The sequence below is a fragment of the Tachysurus fulvidraco genome, chromosome 5, assembly GCF_022655615.1.
Source record: "Tachysurus fulvidraco isolate hzauxx_2018 chromosome 5, HZAU_PFXX_2.0, whole genome shotgun sequence".
Classification (NCBI taxonomy): Eukaryota; Metazoa; Chordata; class Actinopteri; order Siluriformes; family Bagridae; genus Tachysurus; species Tachysurus fulvidraco.
In genome coordinates this window covers 3,476,193-3,494,018 of record NC_062522.1, presented here as the reverse complement: position 1 = coordinate 3,494,018, position 17,826 = coordinate 3,476,193, and the positions used below count along the sequence as shown (strand labels likewise).

Sequence of the window (17,826 nt, the reverse complement as noted above, 5' to 3'; positions counted from 1 at the left end):
GCAGCTGAGCCTGCAGCGGTCGTTCCCCCTGCGGCTACAGTTCGGCAGGCTGCTGAAGGCCCCGGAGCTGCTGTTGCACAAGCCCAGCCTGCAGCTAGGGAGCCCACTGTAGCTGAAGTAACACCAGAGAAGCTCCTCTCAGCTGAAGCGGCCGCGGTGAAGCCATGCTCGGCCGAACCAGACCGGGACAAGCTGTGTCGGGCTGAACCAGACCGAGAAAGGCCGGACTCAACTGAGGAAAGCCCAGTGGCTTCTGGTGCAGTGCTGGAGCTGCCTGCGCTGGCAGAGGCATGCACAGAGGTGCAGAGCAACCGCCTGGAAACCCCGCCACTACACCAGTGCAGGGGGACGGGGGAGACGTGGAGATGGTGGATGAGCCCACGTTTAAAGTACCAACAAAAAGGAAAAAGAAAGGTAAGGGACGAGGAGGCAGAGGAAAGGGAGAGCGAAGGCAGAGCAAAGGGAGTCAGATAGTGATGACTCTGTGTCAGACTCTGTGTTAAACGTTGATTCCCAGGAGGAACAGTTAAATGTTGTCAACAGCGCTGAGGACATTAAAGATTTTCTAAAAAACACCAAATGGCAGAAGAATGTGGCAATAGAGGAGTTTTTCCCTGATTGTAAGCAGTTTCTACACGATGTGAAACATTTTAGAAAGGAAGGAGCATTTATGGATGTAGAAATCTTTCGTTTAAAGAAACTGATCACTAAAGTGAACAAGGAAAACTCTGATGATGACTAATAGTGTGTGTGCTGTCTTTTATACTAGAGAGGTTCTTACCCTCTATTGTATTTTATCAATTTTATTTTTCTTAATGGCTGGAATCAATGTTGCGACTCTAAATATTAAATGGAGCAAGAGAACACAACAAGAGAGTAAAGCTATATGAACGGTTAAAACAGAAGCGCATTGATGTTGTTATGCTACAGGAAACCCACAGTGATGTCAGTAATGCTGCTGATTGGAGTGGGATGGGTTGGCCATTTTAAGCCACAGCACAACACTCAGTGGTGGGGTTGCCTTGCTTTTCACTCGCAATTTTATTTCCTGTTCTTATTCAGTTGAAGAGATTTTAAATGGGAGGCTTTTAAAAGTGAAAACTTTTTTATGAGAATGAGGTTTTAGTTTTTTATTTAAAAAAACTTTAAAAAATAAGTTTTTTAGGTTTTAGAACCTCATGCAGCATCCCGTAAACACCTGATGGAGATTATGGAGACCCATGAGTTGGTTGATATATGGAGAAATCTCAATAAAAAACAGTACACGTTGGCCCATGCTATTGATAACACACTCTCCCTGGCAAGATTAGATCGTTTTTATGGTTTTAAGCATCAACTTACCTTTTTTTACAGTGTTTTATTGTTCCAGTAGGCATCTCTGACCATAGTATGGTACACTGTACAATCAGTAAAAAGAATGTAAAGCCTAGGAGTGCCTACTGGCATTTTAATACTGCACTTCTAGAAGATGCTAATTTTAGAGTCTTTCATTTTTTAATGGAATTCAGAAGGCAGATTGTAGCTCATTACAGCAGTGGTGGGATGTGACCGAGTCACAAATTAAAGACTTTCGTCAACAGTACACTCTCAATGTCACAAGAGACATTGTTAGATCTCTGAAAGCTCTGGAGATAGAAATAATGCAACTCCAGCGTTTGGAGGCCACAGGAAATCGAGGGCATATTGAAGCACTCAAGAGTAAAAAAAACAAAATGAATGACCTGTTAGACATCACAGCACATGGGGCGCTGGTCCGCTCACGCTTTAAAAGCATGAATGAGATGGATGCTCCGTCTAAGTTCTTTTTCAGTTTAGAGCAAAAGAATGGACAGAAGAGGTACATACATGCTTTGCGAACAGATTCAGGGGACCTCTCATCGGAGCCCACTGAAAATCGCAAGCAGACAGTAAGCTTCTACTCGAAGCTATACAGCAGTGAGTGGTCAGGGGCACAGTTGGTGGAGGAGAGTTTCTTGGTGGAACTTCCAAAGCTCTCTGAGCAAGCAGCTAGGGAGCTGGACGAAGAGCTGACACTGGAGGAGCTTCACAAGGCTCTCCAGGGGATGCAGAATGGACGGGCGCCAGGTATAGGCGGTCTCCCTGTTGAGTTCTACAAGGCATTCTGGGCAGTTATAGGGCAGGACGTGCTGGATGTCCTAAGGGACAGCGTGAGGAGAGGTAGACTCCCCTTGAGATGCAGGAGGGCCGTCCTGACACTACTGACAAAAAAGGGAGACCTGATGGATCAGAGGAACGGGCGCCCGGTGTCGCTACTGTACACTGACTGTAAGCTGCTCTCAAAAGCATTAGCCTCGAGACTGACTAAGGTAATGGAGCAGATCATTCACCAGGACCAGACGTACTGTGTGCCTGATAGGTATATTCGACAATGTACATTTAATTCGTGACATTTTGGGCTTAAAGACTGGTCTGATTTCTCTAGATCAGGAAAAGGCATTTGACCGGGTTGAGCATGAATATTTGTGGAAGGTGCTGGAAACCTTCGGGTTCAACTCAGGTTTCATAGCCATGATCAAAGTGAAATTGAGAGTGTGCTGAACTCTTTTATTTCTGTTTTAAACCCTGATGTTACACACGACGGTCCTTTCTGTTCACACAGAGAAACTGTTTTTCATGCTTTTATTCACTGCTCCAGGTTACAGTCATTGTTTGCGGAGCATTTTGAGGTTGTTTTATGTTGTTTTTACTGTTCAGTCTTTTATTTTTGGTTTTAAGTACGTTAGGAAACAAAGGTTCAGGTGCCAACTGGTCAACTTCATCTTCAGTCAAGCGAAGATGGCAATACACCTGAGCCGGAGAAACCAGATTACACAGAACGCTGACTGTGAGGCCACAACGATATTAAAAAGGCTGATAAAATCAAGACTGTTTTGTGCTCTGTGGAGGAAGGAGAACTGAACTTTGCACCAGAGTTCAACTAATCACCCATGTTTTAGTCAATGTAGAAACATTTATTTATTTATTTATTTATTTATTATTCACCATGAATTTTAATGATATGTGACTTGTGTAAATAAAGTGTTGAAAAAGTCAAAAAAAGTCTCTGTCTGTCAGTCTCTCTCTCTCTGTCAGTCTCTCTCTCTCTCTGTCTCTCTCTCTGTCTCTCTCTCTCTGTCTCTCTCTCTGTGTCTGTCTTTCTGTCTGTCTGTCTTTCTGTCTGTCTCTCTCTCTCTCTGTGTCTCACTCTGTCTGTCTGTCTGTCTGTCTCTCTCTCCTTTTTCTTTTGTCAGAGAAACCACAACTTGACCCTGTAGAACATGACACCCAAAAGTTTGTGCACCCCAGACCATCCTGTACGTTCGTCTCTTTCATCATGGACATTTGTCTGCGATCACCAAGTGATCATCTACAACCATTCCTCCATAGTTAATGAAGTACAGTATTAACCGAGTAAGGAAGTGGACGTCTCCATCCCTTTTTAAATACAGTAAGACTTGCTGCTGTTCTCACGATGTGAGCGTTATATTTGGAAGCTGAAGTTATTGCTGTAAGTTTCGCCCTTTGATGAAAGCTTCCTGTTCTCAGAAAAAAAAAGCTCAGTTCCTGGGCAGAAACCAGCAGATGTTAATTAAGGACACATTAATATCCCACCACACACTTCCCTTTTTCTCTCCTACAATAAAACATTCATCGTGTTGGTTTCTAACCTGAGCTCCTCAACCCTCGCTTCATCTACACAACAAGCAAACACTCTTTCAGCAATAAAACTTTAGATCTGTAAGAAATATTTAATATTTAAAAAGTACAAAAATTTTTCATAAATAAAAATACTCACAAGTGAGCAGTGTACACATTAGAGTTTAATTACTTACGTACTAGTTAGATAGGAGAAGTAACTCAAGAATCTCGCTCTCACTCTTGCGTTCGCACTCGCTCCCTTCTTTCGCTCTCGCACTCGCTCCCTTCTTTCGCTCTCGCACTCGCTCCCTTCTTTCGCTCTCGCACTCGCTCCCTTCTTTCGCTCTCGCACTCGCTCCCTTCTTTCGCTCTCGCACTCGCTCCCTTCTTTCGCTCTCGCACTCGCTCCCTTCTTTCTCTCTCGCACTCGCTCCCTTCTTTCACTCTTGCACTCGCTCCCTTCTTTCACTCTCGCTCCCTTCTTTCGCTCTCGCACTCACACTCTAAATCTTGTAGAAAATGTTCGTCTGCTTTGAGAACATTCACACACAGCTTGTGCTAAACGATCACAACAAAATAAATTTCACTCCAATAAACGCTGAAATGATTTTAGGTAAAATGCTGAATAAAACGTTTCCTGTACAAGTCTACACCCCTTACCTCATCGATGAGCTTGCGAGCGTTGGCCGTGGTGTAATCTCCTGCGAAGAAGACGAACAGACAAGACTCCTCGCTCTCCTTTCTCCTCCCTCCTTTGGTCAGAGGGACGATGCTGCGGTTCTTATCAGTGGACACGCGGACGCTTTTAAACTCAGACTCGGGATCGGGTAAAGGAACGTACTCCAACACGTCAACATCCTCCGCCATTAGACTCCAGTTGTTCTCTCCTGAAACGGGTGTGAAGTCGTGTAGGTTGCTCCAGTTGTTGTTGAAGATGCTCAACCCCGCGTCCTTGAAGTGGAAGGCCAGCTCGGGGTAATAGTACTGAAAACAGCCGAACTTCATCCCTGTAGAAGATTCGATGATGGGCTGCGTGGCGCAGCACAGAAACACGTCCATTTTCTTGCAGTCCCTGGTTCGAAACTGTTGGCATGCCACCACGCACTTAACGTCTCGGCAGTCCCGGAAGAAGACGCTGCCTTTGACTGGGCCGAGCACCACGCGGCAGTTGACGCAGTCGTCGATGGTGACCGTGGCCGAATGGTCAAACACAAAGATGTTGCAGTTCTCGCAGTCTTGGATGACAAACTGCTGACCGTTCAGTTTCCCGGGCAGACGTCCCACGGTGGTGTCCTTCAAACCAGAAAGCGTGAAGTCTTTCGGATCGACCTGCAGGATGAGAGTCGTGTACAGTCAGCAGCGTTCTGTTGTGCTGTTCTGCACATTAAACACAGTTCCGATTAAGGTTTGAGAGAAAAGAACAAGAGCCTTTTGGAGGGTCTAAAATCCACAACAACAATTCCCTCACCCCATATTTATGTGTAAAACTAATCCAGTCTGAATAAGGCATATCCTTGGGTCGAGCTGATACATCGCCTCAGGGTGAGGGCCTGAAATGCAGACGCATATTTTCCACATGAACCTCCCGTCACGCCTCTCCGTCCTAAAACGTCAACCAAATGATTTACGTGGCGGCAAAACATTACAGAACATCTCTCTAAAATCCCGTCTCTAAGACGCGACTCTTGTGCGGCTTACTTTACAGTAACTACCGAACCTGGTGTTACGGCAACAATGACGATAAAGAACGTACACAAGATATCCCAGATATGATCAGGTGAGGGTTCGAGTGCTTGCACAGAAAACGACATACGTGTTGAGTAACATTCTTTAAATTTTACAGCCTGTATTTAAACCTTTGCCAGATGTTCTTCTTAGAAGTAAATACCTTTATAGCTGATGATGCCTTAAATAAACATATCTTTACAGTAAAGTGCATCTCTTTACAGATTTTAATCTGTTTAGGAACAGATAAGGATGCATGCCGGTCTTGTGAACATCGCCACCCTCCTGACCAATCATAATCCAGTAATCAACAGCACCCTGATGACAGAATTTTTAAAAAACCTGCACAATTTCAGTGTTTGACGATTATTTGTACGCATCGCAATACAGTTAGCCGTAAGTCGTAAAGTTATTTTAGGGGCCAATCACTGAAGGTACACAAGCAACCCATTGTAATTGTTCCTTTTCTATGTCTTCTCAAACTATCAAGATGATTCCTTCACACTGCATGTACAAATCTCGTGATGACGTCACCGAGCAGGAAGTGAGGCAATATTTCAGCTGCCTGAGCTACAAAGTGCTTGGCCCCCTAATCACTGCTCTTCTTCTTCTTTATTTGTATTGCTTATTTACTGCCAAGCTGCCCACACGAGACACTTTTTTTTGGCGTGGAAATTAATCTGACATTTAAAAGGTAAATTATGATCGGTAAAAAAAACCATGATTGGTCTCTAAAGGTCAAGACGGTGAGTTTGTCAGATGGACCGACCTTTAACCCCATAAATTAGTAGTTATTACACTATTAAGCCGTATTATTATAAAACCACGTCCTACAGTCCTACATATCCTTCAGGTTATTTGTACACACTTTAGTAAATGAACTATTGTCCCTTTAAAGCATCTCCACTCATTTCTTCCATTTCTTTGTGCTCATTAGGATACAATATTAACTGTACGTTTTGTCACAACAGGCTTCGTGTCGCTAATTAACTCTGTCTATTTTTAGAAAGCTTAAACAGAAGGCTCATTATCTCTCTATGTGTCTCTCCCTGTCTCTCTCTCTGTGTGTCTCTCTCTCTCTGTCTCTCTGTGTGTGTGGGTCTCTCTCTCTCTGTCTCCATGTCTCTCTCTCCCTCTCTATCACAACCTCTCTGTGTCTCTCTGTCCCTCACTTTCTTCTCTCTCTATCACTCTCTTTCTGTCTCTCTCTATCACACTCTTTTTCTCTGTCTCTCTATCACTCTCTCACTCACTCACTCACTCCCTCCCTCTCTGTCTATCTGTCTCTACTCTCTCACGCTAACACTCTCTATCACACTCTTTCCCTCTCTATCACGATCTCTCTGTCTCTCTCTTACTCTCTCTATCTGTCCCTTACTTTCTTCTCTCTCTATCACATTCTCTCTCTCTCTCTCTCTCTCTCTCTCTCTCTCTATCACACTCTTTCTCTTTCTGTTTCTCTGTGACTCTCTCCCAACGTCTCTATCTGTCCCTCAATTTCCTCTTTCTTTATCACACTCTCTCTCGATCACTCTCTTTTCCCCCACCTCTGGATCTCCTCTCTATCTTAGGTTCCTCTGTCCCACACACACACACACACACACACACACACACACACACACACACACACACACACACACACACAAACACACACACACACACACACACACAAACACACACACACACACACACAAACAAACACACACACACACACACACACACACACACACACACACACACACACACACACACACACACACACACACACACACACACACCTTGTCCCTCTTGTCCCAGCTGTACTGTTTAGGTTCCTCTTGGTTACCGCTGGTGTTGTCGGGCGACAATGAGAGGTCTTTATCCGGAGATTTTCTCCTGGACTTTTTAGAGAAAAAGCACCCCATGTTTCAGGCTGTTCCTACGGACAATAAAACACCACACAGATAAAGCAGCGCTTCGTCACTATCGCGTTAATCTTAAATCACTAACGCACGAAGAACCACACAGCTTCCCGTTTCCTCACACAGACAGACAGCCAATCAGCTGGCGCCCGGGCACAGAGTCAGCCAATCAGCTGGCGCTCTGCTCACCGCACTCTCCTCGCACAGCCTCTCATGACCAGCATTCGCCTTCATTTGCATACCCGCACTATGATTGGATAGCGCGTGAACGTTAAAAAAGAATGCGGGTAAAACGTTCAGAATAACGATTTTCTTGAGTCGAATCACTAAAATGATTCGTAAGGGTTTCGATTCATTTGCAGGAACGTGAATACTTTCAAATACGTATAATTGCCGTTTGTGGGTTTTGTCAAGTTTGTTCTCGCCAAATGAGACGTTCTGTGTTGTGAAATCTGTGAGTTGTGTAAATTGGAAATATTTCCGATAAAGCCTTCTGCGTAGTGATTCTTTTAAGTGATTCGAGTCACTACAATGTGATCCAGTTTCAGGTCATTTGCATGAATATAAATTTCAGAAATGCAGAAATTTGTAGGGTTGATGTTGGTAAATTAGACAGACAGACAAACAGACGGATAGACAGACAGAAAGACACAGACAAACAGATAAACAGACAGACACAGATAGACACAGACAGACAAACAGATAAACAGACAGACAGATACTGTAGTTAGACAGACAGAGAGACACAGACAGATAAACACAGACAGACAAACAGACGTATACGACAGACAGACAGATAGAAAGACACAGATAAACAGATAGACACAGACAGATAAACACAGACAGACAGATACTTTATTCATCCCAGTGATAATTCACAAATTCCAGCAGTATTCGCAAACTTATGCAACACAGCATACAATAAACTATAAATACTAAAACATTTTAAAGTAAAAATTAATTAATTTTCAAAATTCCTGTGCAAGTTCAGCGGGGTGAGTATTAAGTGTAGTTGTCAGGATATTTCCTCTTATTTAATTTTACTGTTCCATCTATAATATTTACATCTTCAGCTGTAGTTTTATTCTATTCAGCATCTTTATAGAGCTGGAGTCAATCCCAGGCACACTGGAACCTCACATGGTCACTGAGTCACATGTTAAACTCTACAGGATTGAACTCTGTTGGCTCTTAAGTATATCATTATTAAGCTTTAGATTTGTAGAACATGTGCATATTAATCCAGATTTGGAGATGTGTTTATAGAGTTTACATAAACACACTTACATACACAGACATACCCATACACTCACACACGTAGACACACACATACACACACTTACATACACACACTTACACACACACACATACACAGATATACACACATGCACACACACTTGCACACACACACACACATACACGCACACATACACACTTACACACACATACACACACACACATACACACACACTTAAATACACACACATACACGCACACATACACACACTTACATACACAAACACACAGACACACACTTACACACACGCACACTTACACACAGACAAACACACGTACACACTCTTATGGCTTTAAACACATTACCGTGCTACTCAAAGGAGACTTTGTATATTAAATATTTAATATAAAATCTTGCAGAAATCTTGAGAAATTGGAACTTAGAAAGGAAGGATTTCTAGCTGGAACCCAAACTGAACCTTGAAGCTTGAGGCTGAACAAACTGTAGCTTGAAGAAATTAAAATAATTTACTGGAGTATCGGCTGTGGACACTTTAACTATGTTTGCTTTAACATCTGGCCAGTGGTTTATAGAACACAGAGCTGATGAGCAGTTTGCTGAAAATGCATTTGGTTTTACAGAATCAAATTGTTTTGGTTCAATTGACTCAGATATTTGAGTATTTTTTAAAGAAAAAAGGTTCATATACACCAAAACCTGCTTCTTATATAAACTTATATATCACTGAACTATTTATTTTAAGGAGTGAAAATGTAATTATCAAGTTATTTCCTCAGACGGTTTGAGGTAAGGCCTGTTAGTTATTGTTTAATCCTTCATAGTAAAAAATGCTGAAGGTGAATTTTCAAGAATGTCAAAACTGATGACTCCTCATTTCATGTAGTGAAAAGGAAACCTGGGAGCGTGTAGAGGAAACCTGAGCGTCCTGTTTATTCGTGCCACTGGCACACTTTCTAAAAAAACATCTATTTCACTACTAAAACACACTGAATATATAAATCAGATATGAAGCAACTTCCATATTAAATGTTCTGTAATCAGGTTCTGTTATGGTGCAATAAATACGTTTTAAAGGTGAGCTATGTAAAGTATTTCTAATCTTAAAGACAGATAATTAGATTTATTTCTAATTCGCCGTCCCTCTGATCACAACAAATGAATGAGCGGTAATGAGCGTAATGTCCACATGGGGGCGCCAGGTGTATTCCAGTTATTTGGAACCGACTCTGACTCTGAACAGAATTCTCAATTTAACTAAATATACACAGTGGATGAGGAACGGTTTCAGCTCGTATGTGGGCTGAATTACATTGAATAAAAGAATCGAATCCCTTTAGCTTGGGGGTAGAGAGTCGAATTTATAGTCTGAACTGTACACTATGTAGTGTTTGATCAAATTATTTTCAGTGTATGGAATCGACTCCAAAGATTGTGAGTCGATTCCATAGATTGACCTGTACCCTATATACTATGTAGTGTTTAGTCAAATTATTTTGAGTGTATGGAATCGACTCCAAAGATTTGGAGTCGATTCACAATCCAAGTGAATAAAATAAAAAAAATCTAAAGCTTCTGAAACGCTCCAGAGTCGAAACCATAAATTGAAATGAACTTTCCGAGGGATGATCTGATAATGTATCTGATAAAATACCCCATTCACACAGACAGTCCTCAGGCAAATTTATTTCAGTCATTGGAATCGGTTCCACATCTGTTGAGTCGATTCATAAGTTCTTCGGAGTCGACTCACAGCTCAGAGTTTCGTATTCTCGGCGATTCCTTGCAGCAGCAGCAGCAGCAGCACCAGGGCCACGGAGATTTAGCATCACGCACGATGAAGCCGTGGAGGCACCTCTGGAGGAGCAAGTCAGGACTCACGGCTGTGGTGTTGTTATTAAGCCGAGCGGCTCGGATTAGCGCGGATGACGGGGCGATGGAGGATCTGACCACGGAGAAGGAGGCAGAGGAAAGTCACCGTCAGGACAGCGTTAATTTACTCACCTTCATCCTTCTGCTGACGCTCACCATTCTCACTATATGGCTGTTCAAACACAGACGAGTGCGTTTCCTGCACGAAACCGGCCTAGCGATGATCTACGGTAAGAATGTAGGCGATAAACAACGTTGTTATTATCGTGTTATTATTAGCGTCTCACATGAATGACGATGATTAGCCTGCTAGCTGCTGCTGCTAATCCCAACATCACCTCACACTTCTGAGGGTTTTGTAGAACGTTCCAGTGCATTGAACGTAGCACGTGACGTTAAACCGGTTTATAATGTTTCTCAGTGCCACATCGCAGCATCACGTACTTTATATTCACTGCAGTTCTTCTGTATAAAAAAAGCCAACGTTTCCACATTTTCATGGCGCAGCGACAGAGCAGTTCTGCGCTAATAATCTCGGTGTTAATTGTTCCTGCTTGAGGTCCATAGAGACCGTGTTGAACGCAGATGGTGCGTTCACGTGATCCTGGAATTCAATGTAAATCTGAGTTCAAAAATTCCAGTTCAGGGATTTTAGTCATTCTCATTCGCAACAATTTTCATTTGTATTAAAGATGACAGACATTTCTGATATATTCGTCATATCGAGAAGCAAAACAACAGAGCAGAACAACCGGTTTTGTAAATAATTAGTAAAATATTGGTGTGATGATTAGTTTCCTCAAACAGCACAACATGAAGTGGTTTATTTCTTTACTACAGCAAGTGGCAACAAATGTTTTTAATGTGAATTAAATGATCAAACTTTAATCTTTCTTTCTTTCTTTCTTTCTTTCTTTCTTTCTTTCTTTCTTTCTTTCTTTCACAGATCATTCAGTTTTCTAATATTCATCACTGTAAACCCTCTGTTCTGTGCTGTTTAGTGTATGGGTGGTGTTGAATCTGACATTGTGGTGTTTACTGTAACTCTGTGGTGCTGAATCTGACATTGTGGTGTTTAGTGTGTCGGTGGTGTTGAATCTGACATTGTGGTGTTTAGTGTGTCGGTGGTGTTGAATCTGACATTGTGGTGTTTAATGTAACTATGTGATGTTGAATCTGACATTGTGGTGTTTAATGTGTCGGTGGTGTTGAATCTGACATTGTGGTGTTTAATGTGTCGGTGGTGTTGAATCTGACATTGTGGTGTTTAATGTGTCTGTGGTGTTGAATCTGACATTGTGGTGTTTAATCTGAATCAATCTTTCTTTGTTTCTTTCTTTCTTTTTTTGTGTCTGTTTGGATATTTGTTCTTTCTAAGCGATATGTATAAGTGATGTCCTGTAGTTTATTACTAGTTTTTTTAATGTGAATGATGAGGTTCATGTGGACGGTGACTCAGTTACATAAAAACTGCTGTAAACATCATGACATGAAGACGTACTGATGTTATCTGTACCAATGCAGATTTCCTCCTGATTCATCCAAAAAATAAACTTTTTTGCTTTGCACAGCAGAAAGGTGTGTGTGTGTGTGTGTGTGTGTGTGTGTGTGTGTGTGTGTGTGTGTGTGTGTGTGTGTGCGTGTGTGTATGGTCTATTTTGTGGCCTTCACACATCATGTTTTCCTCCTGCAGTGAACTGCACTACAGCATTAAGCTGGATTCTAGCCTGTGTCTCTGTGTGTCTCTGTGTGTCTCTGTGTGTCTCTGTGTGTCTCTGTGTGTCTCTGTGTGTCTCTGTGTGTCTCTGTGTGTGTGTGTTTCAAGGTCACTGCTGTTGGCTGGGACAACCACAATTATTAATAGCACCCCATGCTGATTTACACCTGTGACCCCACAGCACACAACACATGTACTATTAACTTCCTGTAGTGTGTGTGTGTGTGTGTCGGTTCAGATTAAATCTTATATAGTGATGTTAACTGATGTGCTCACCATCATGAAGTACCTTTCATAATTTGTACACATTGTTATGTATTTATGATAGCGTCTGTTTTATCTTACATAACGATCATAATAATCACTTATCAAAACTAAACAAACGGTGGACAGATCGGCTAAATTCTCAAATCTGAGCTGTGTGTTGTTTTCTCGTAGCAGTACGAGGAGTCCCGGCTGTAACGTGACCCACCGGGTTCTATTTATACACAAGAACTTCATTTCTATAGCAACAGCTCCTTCACCGGTGGAGTCTCAACCTCATTTAAAACAACATTATTTATTAAAAACAAAATAAACATTAATGTGATGTTTTTGTTAGGGGGGAAGGAATGGAGAAGGGAGGGAGGGAGAGAGGGGGGAAGGGAGGGAGGGACAGAGGGATGGATGGAGGGAGGGAGGGACAGAGGTAAGGATGGAGGGATGGATTGAAGGAGGAAGGGAGTGAAGGATTGATGATTAGGGAGGGAGGGATTGATTAAGTTCTTTCTTTATTTATTTTGTGATTTAGTTTTTTGAGGATTTAGTTTATGATACTTTCTTTATTTATTTTTTATTTTTTATTGTTTTTATGTTATTGATTTTTTGTATTTTTTATTTTTTTTCTTGTTATTTTCTTTTTATTTCCTTATTTATTCTTTGCTTTCCTTCCTTATTCTTTCTTTCTTTCTTTCTTCTTTCCTTTTTTCTTTTTTTCTTTCTTTCCTTCTTTCTTTCTTTCTTTCTTTCCTATGCTTTCCTTTCCTTTTTTTCTTTCTTTCTTTTTTTCTGTTTTCATTCTTCCTTTCTTTATTTCTTTACTTCCTTTTTTCTTTTTTCTTTTTTTTTCTCCTTTTTTCTTTACTTTCTTTTTATCTTCTTTATTTACCTGCTTTATTTCTTTTTATTTCTTCTTTCTTTTTCTTTTCTTTTTTCTTTCTTTCTTTTTTTATTTTTTCCTTTATTATTTCTTTATTTCTTTCTTCTTCTTTCTTCTTTCGTTCCACCTCTCTTTACGTTCTTTCCTGCGCTTTTAAAGCTTGTTGACATGTTCATTAATAAATAAGACATTGTAATTGATGGTGCTGATGCTGTACAGAGTGTGTTGTTCTCTTACATCACCAGGTTAACTGTTACTGCTTCCATTATAAACATCACGTAGCAATTTGGTTGCAAAGACAATTCTAGAGGATCAGTCACATGTTCTGTAAATCAGACGTTGTACATTTTCATATTAAATTGAGTTTTAAATCTGTAGTAAATGTATTAATTTGCTAGTATTTAGTTGAATACACATCCACATCCCTGTGAATTAGCTGTTACCATAGAAACGGTAACATACTATGTATAGTATCTTATCGCTACCGTACTAGGCGCTGCTAGAGAGAATGAATCAGTACCTTCTGACCAATCAGAGAGAGAGATGACTGAACATGTTGTGTCGGTGTGCTCAGGCTTGCTGGTGGGGGTAATCCTGCGCTACGGAATCCCCTCGACCAGTTACCACCATCAGACTCCGCCCAGCTGCTCCCTGAAGGAGGGGCCAGTCAGCACCCTGCTGCTCAACATCAGTGGCAAGTTCTTCGAGTACACACTGAAGGGTGAGATCAACTCCCGAGAAATCCACAACGTGGAACAGAACGATATGCTTCGGAAGGTGAGACAAAAAAAAACACCAAACAAAACGATTCACTTTTAATTAACGATTTGGACTTAACGATTTGATATACGACTATAAAAGAATATGTCATTTAGAAACGTCAGTATATGAATATGTAAATGAGTAACGGCAATATACGAATATGTAAATTAAGCCCCTTTTCCACCAAAAAGAACCGGGTGCTGGTTCAGAGCTCGTGCTGGTGCTGGTTCGAAGTCCACTGGCGAACCTTCTAAGAACCGGTTTGCCTTTCCATCGGTTAGAGAACATCACAGAGCCGAGTCTGACGTGTCACGTTACACAGCGACGTTAACACAGCAGTGACAAACACAACAATGGTGGATGTTGCTTTACTGTTCATGCTCATGGCTTTGCGAACATGTATTGGCATCCAAACGCAGCGAATCCTGTTTTAAAATGATTTAAAAATGGCGCTAACGATGTTTTCTTTTGCCTTTGTTGGTCACAGTAGCCCCGCCCCCAGCCCCGCCCCGCCCCAGTCCCTGACACAAGCTACTTAAGAACCACTTTTCCTGGTTCAGAGCCGGTGCTCTGGCTGTCGAACCGCTTTAAAATTAGGCTCTAAACCAGCACTCAAACTGCCTCGGTGGAAAAGGGGGATTAGATTTGTCATTATCTGAATATTTAAATTAGAAACATCAGTATATGAATATGTAAATTAGAACTGTCCAACTGCCACTGAACAAAACTGCTCATCTGCTCATAAACTTTACATCCCGTGTCTTCATTTCCTCCTCGTTTAATCAGTTTCGTATCAGAATTTGACTCGGTAAAACTAATTTGTTTAGATTTTATATTACAATTCATAATATTCTTATAAAATAAACATTACGTCTAATTGGTATTATGAGTTATGACCTCACTGTGACCTCCCTGAGGTTAATTATTTTTCTGTAACATTACTTATTTTACTAAATGCAATGTTTTTGGTTCTGTGTAAAAATGAACATTGAAGTCATCTTTATTCTGTTGCAAGCTGTTGGGTGTATGACACGTGCCGGTACACAGCCGTCGGCCAATCAGAACGGAGCTTTTTGTCACGTATTTGTACGTTTACGTGATGCGTATGTTTATGCATCTCTTGTTTGCTGTGACAGGTGACCTTTGACCCGGAGGTTTTCTTCAACATCCTGCTACCTCCGATCATATTCCATGCAGGATACAGCCTGAAGAAGGTGAGTGTCGGAGCAGCAGCACGACTCGGGTTTCCTTTAGCTGGTCAGCGGCAGAGATCTTGTGGTTAACAGTTTCATATTTTCTGCTTTGTCACGTGTTAGAATTAGTCGTGCTGATTGGTGACAGATATACAGGAAGCTTCAATTCCTTTTTTCACTTTCTCCCCTGTGTGCAAATGAGAGACAGACAGAGAAATATGGAGAGAGAGAGAGAGAGAGACAGAGAGAGAAATATATATATATATAGAGAGAGAAATATATATATATATAGAGAGAAATATATATATATATATATATATATATATATATATATATATATATATATATATATATATATATATATATGATAGAGAGAGAGAGAGAGAGAGAGAGATAGAGAGAAATGGAGAGAGAAAGACACAGCGAGAGAGACGGAGACAGACAGAGAGAAATGGAGAGAGAAAGACACAGCGAGAGAGACGGAGACAGACAGAGAGAAATGGAGAAAGAGAGACAGAGACAGACAGAGAGAAATGAAGAGAGAGAGGAAGAGAGAAAGAGAGACAAACAACAAGAGAGAGAGGTTTTTTTTAGATTTAACGGAAACTTTATTTACAGATTAAATGTCTCCTTTTCGATAACGGTGGTGTATACAATACTCTTTACTCAGGTAACAGTGTCACTCAGCCCCAGTACTGCACCAGTCAGTGTTTAATCACTTCTTGTTGAAAACCTTTACACAAACTTTGTAAACATTCTTACTTGAACTTGATAGAAAGTCCAGCGTATATTTTACAGGATCAGGAAAGGCACCTGTGACCTCATCTAGCTTAGGGGCCAAATGCAACGTTGATAAATGGTCTTGGGGAACTAAAGGTTTTCCCCTTTCAGACCAGTCTTTCACCATCCTTAGCTCCTCAGCAGTGAGAGTGGATTTCCACCTCTCTAGCAGCTGTGTGGTTAGTCGAGCTGACCTGATTCCCAGGAGTGCTGCTGTGCTGTCCTCCTCTGCCAGATTCGGTCCTGCAAAGTTCAGCAAGCTGCTTAGTGTTACAGTCCCTGACTTTAGAAGAACCTTGTGAAGTCCTAGCAGGTTACAGTTAGTGGATGTTAAGTCCAACCGAGCCCTGTGGACTAGAGGTTCCTCTAGCAGCCAGTAGATGGAACATCCAGCCTCCTCCTCTGCCTGCTGAACAAACTCCACACCTTAAACAGGTTTCTGTAGAACGCCGGCAATTTCAGAGTGTCCGCTTTACAGGGATCCATCGGAAAGAGTGACTTAATCAGGCTCAGTCCTTCTGTGCTGTTGAGCATTGAGCATGCGGCAGCTCTTCAGTTGGATTCTGCAGGTCCATTCAGAAGTCTCTGTAGAAGTTGCAGGCGAAAGGCTGCTGCCCTGCTTTGTAGGTGAATGAGACCTTGTCCACCTTCTTCCCTTGGCAAAAACAGTACACTCTGTGGAACCCCATGCAATTTGTCCCAGAAAACCCCACTAATACCGCTTGTACCTCTTTCAGTAAGCTTACCCGGGGGTCAAGACAAGCCATTCTGTGCCACAATAAGGATGCCACTAGATTGTTGACTATTAAAGCTCTAATCTGCCCTTAACCTCTAATCTGCCCTTAACCTTCTCAAGTGACCCTTCCCAGTTCTTCATCATGTCTGCCTCGTTTCCTAAAACAACCCCCAGGTATTTGAAACCCCCTCTCCTCCAAGTATCCCCTCTGGAAGCTTTGTTTTTTCAGCCGACCAGTTCCCAAACAATAAAGCCTCACTCTTGCTCCAGTTCGCTTTAGCCGAGGATAGCACGTTAAACTTTTCCAGTAACGTTGCTAGGGGGTCTATGTCGATTTGCTTTGTTATAACAACTACAGTGTCATCGGCATATGCTGCTACCTTTATGCTACTTACACTATTTGATAAGCGTAGTGTTTATCTTTGCTTCAATCTGTTGTAACAGAGGTTCTATAGCCATCGAGTACAGCATCCCAGACAGCGAACAGCCTTGTCGCACCCCCCTGCAAGCTTTAAAAGGAAAGCATAAGCCACCGTTTATCTTCAATACACTCTCAGCATCACTGTAGAGCACCTTAACTTTCTCAGTAAAAATCTGTGCAAAAGCCAAAAAGCCTGTAGAACGTCCCGTAAGTATTTGTGCTCGACTCTGTCAAAGGCTTTCTCTTGGTCTAAGGAGATCAAACCAAAGTCTAAACTAAACTGATCTGGACGGATGACCAGACCCAGTGCTTCAGCCAGCCGGTTTGCTAGGACTTTAGAAAGCTTTTATAACCACTACACAAGAGTGAGACAGGGCGCCAGTTTTTCTCTCCCACCACATCCCACAACGACTTATAAAAGTCGACAGGGTGTCCATCAGTGCTAGGTGCTTTACCCGTCTTCATGCTCTGGAGAACTTTGCGAAGTTCACCCATGCTTACCGCACCTTCGAGACCTGCGGCAGGTAGGGCTGCACGATTTGGGGAAAATGTCATATTGCAATTATTGAGGTCAATATTGCGATTGCGATATGCGATTGCGATATAATAAACAAATGCTATCATGAGTCAATTTGCTTGGTTCTCAAGGAAAATGCACACACAGATTACTGATAATGCTGAAATTTG

General features: G+C 41.8%; 2 protein-coding genes across 3 annotated transcripts in view; one reads left to right on the top strand and one right to left on the bottom strand.

The window, feature by feature from the left end:
• rp2 (RP2 activator of ARL3 GTPase) overlaps positions 1-7,410 on the bottom strand; it is an 11,373-nt gene extending 3,963 nt beyond the window's left edge. Inside the window, exons 1-2 of one of the 2 annotated variants that reach the window (XM_027157484.2) lie at positions 7,143-7,410; positions 4,300-4,968 (exon numbers count right to left, since the gene is read on the bottom strand). In XM_027157484.2, coding sequence (XP_027013285.1) covers positions 4,300-4,968; positions 7,143-7,268 — 795 coding nt within the window. In that variant the 5' untranslated portion in view covers positions 7,269-7,410. Of the gene's footprint in view, positions 1-4,299; positions 4,969-5,107; positions 5,165-7,142 lie in introns of those variants that run through there. The other variant, XM_047813530.1, reaches the window with a different exon arrangement.
• Positions 7,411-10,141: 2,731 nt separating this feature from the next.
• The window catches only part of slc9a7 (solute carrier family 9 member 7), a 59,057-nt gene continuing 51,372 nt past the window's right edge, over positions 10,142-17,826 (top strand). The window contains exons 1-3 of the mRNA XM_027157482.2: positions 10,142-10,622; positions 13,822-14,024; positions 15,146-15,223. Coding sequence (XP_027013283.1) covers positions 10,157-10,622; positions 13,822-14,024; positions 15,146-15,223 — 747 coding nt within the window. The 5' untranslated portion in view covers positions 10,142-10,156. The remainder of the gene's footprint in view (positions 10,623-13,821; positions 14,025-15,145; positions 15,224-17,826) is intronic.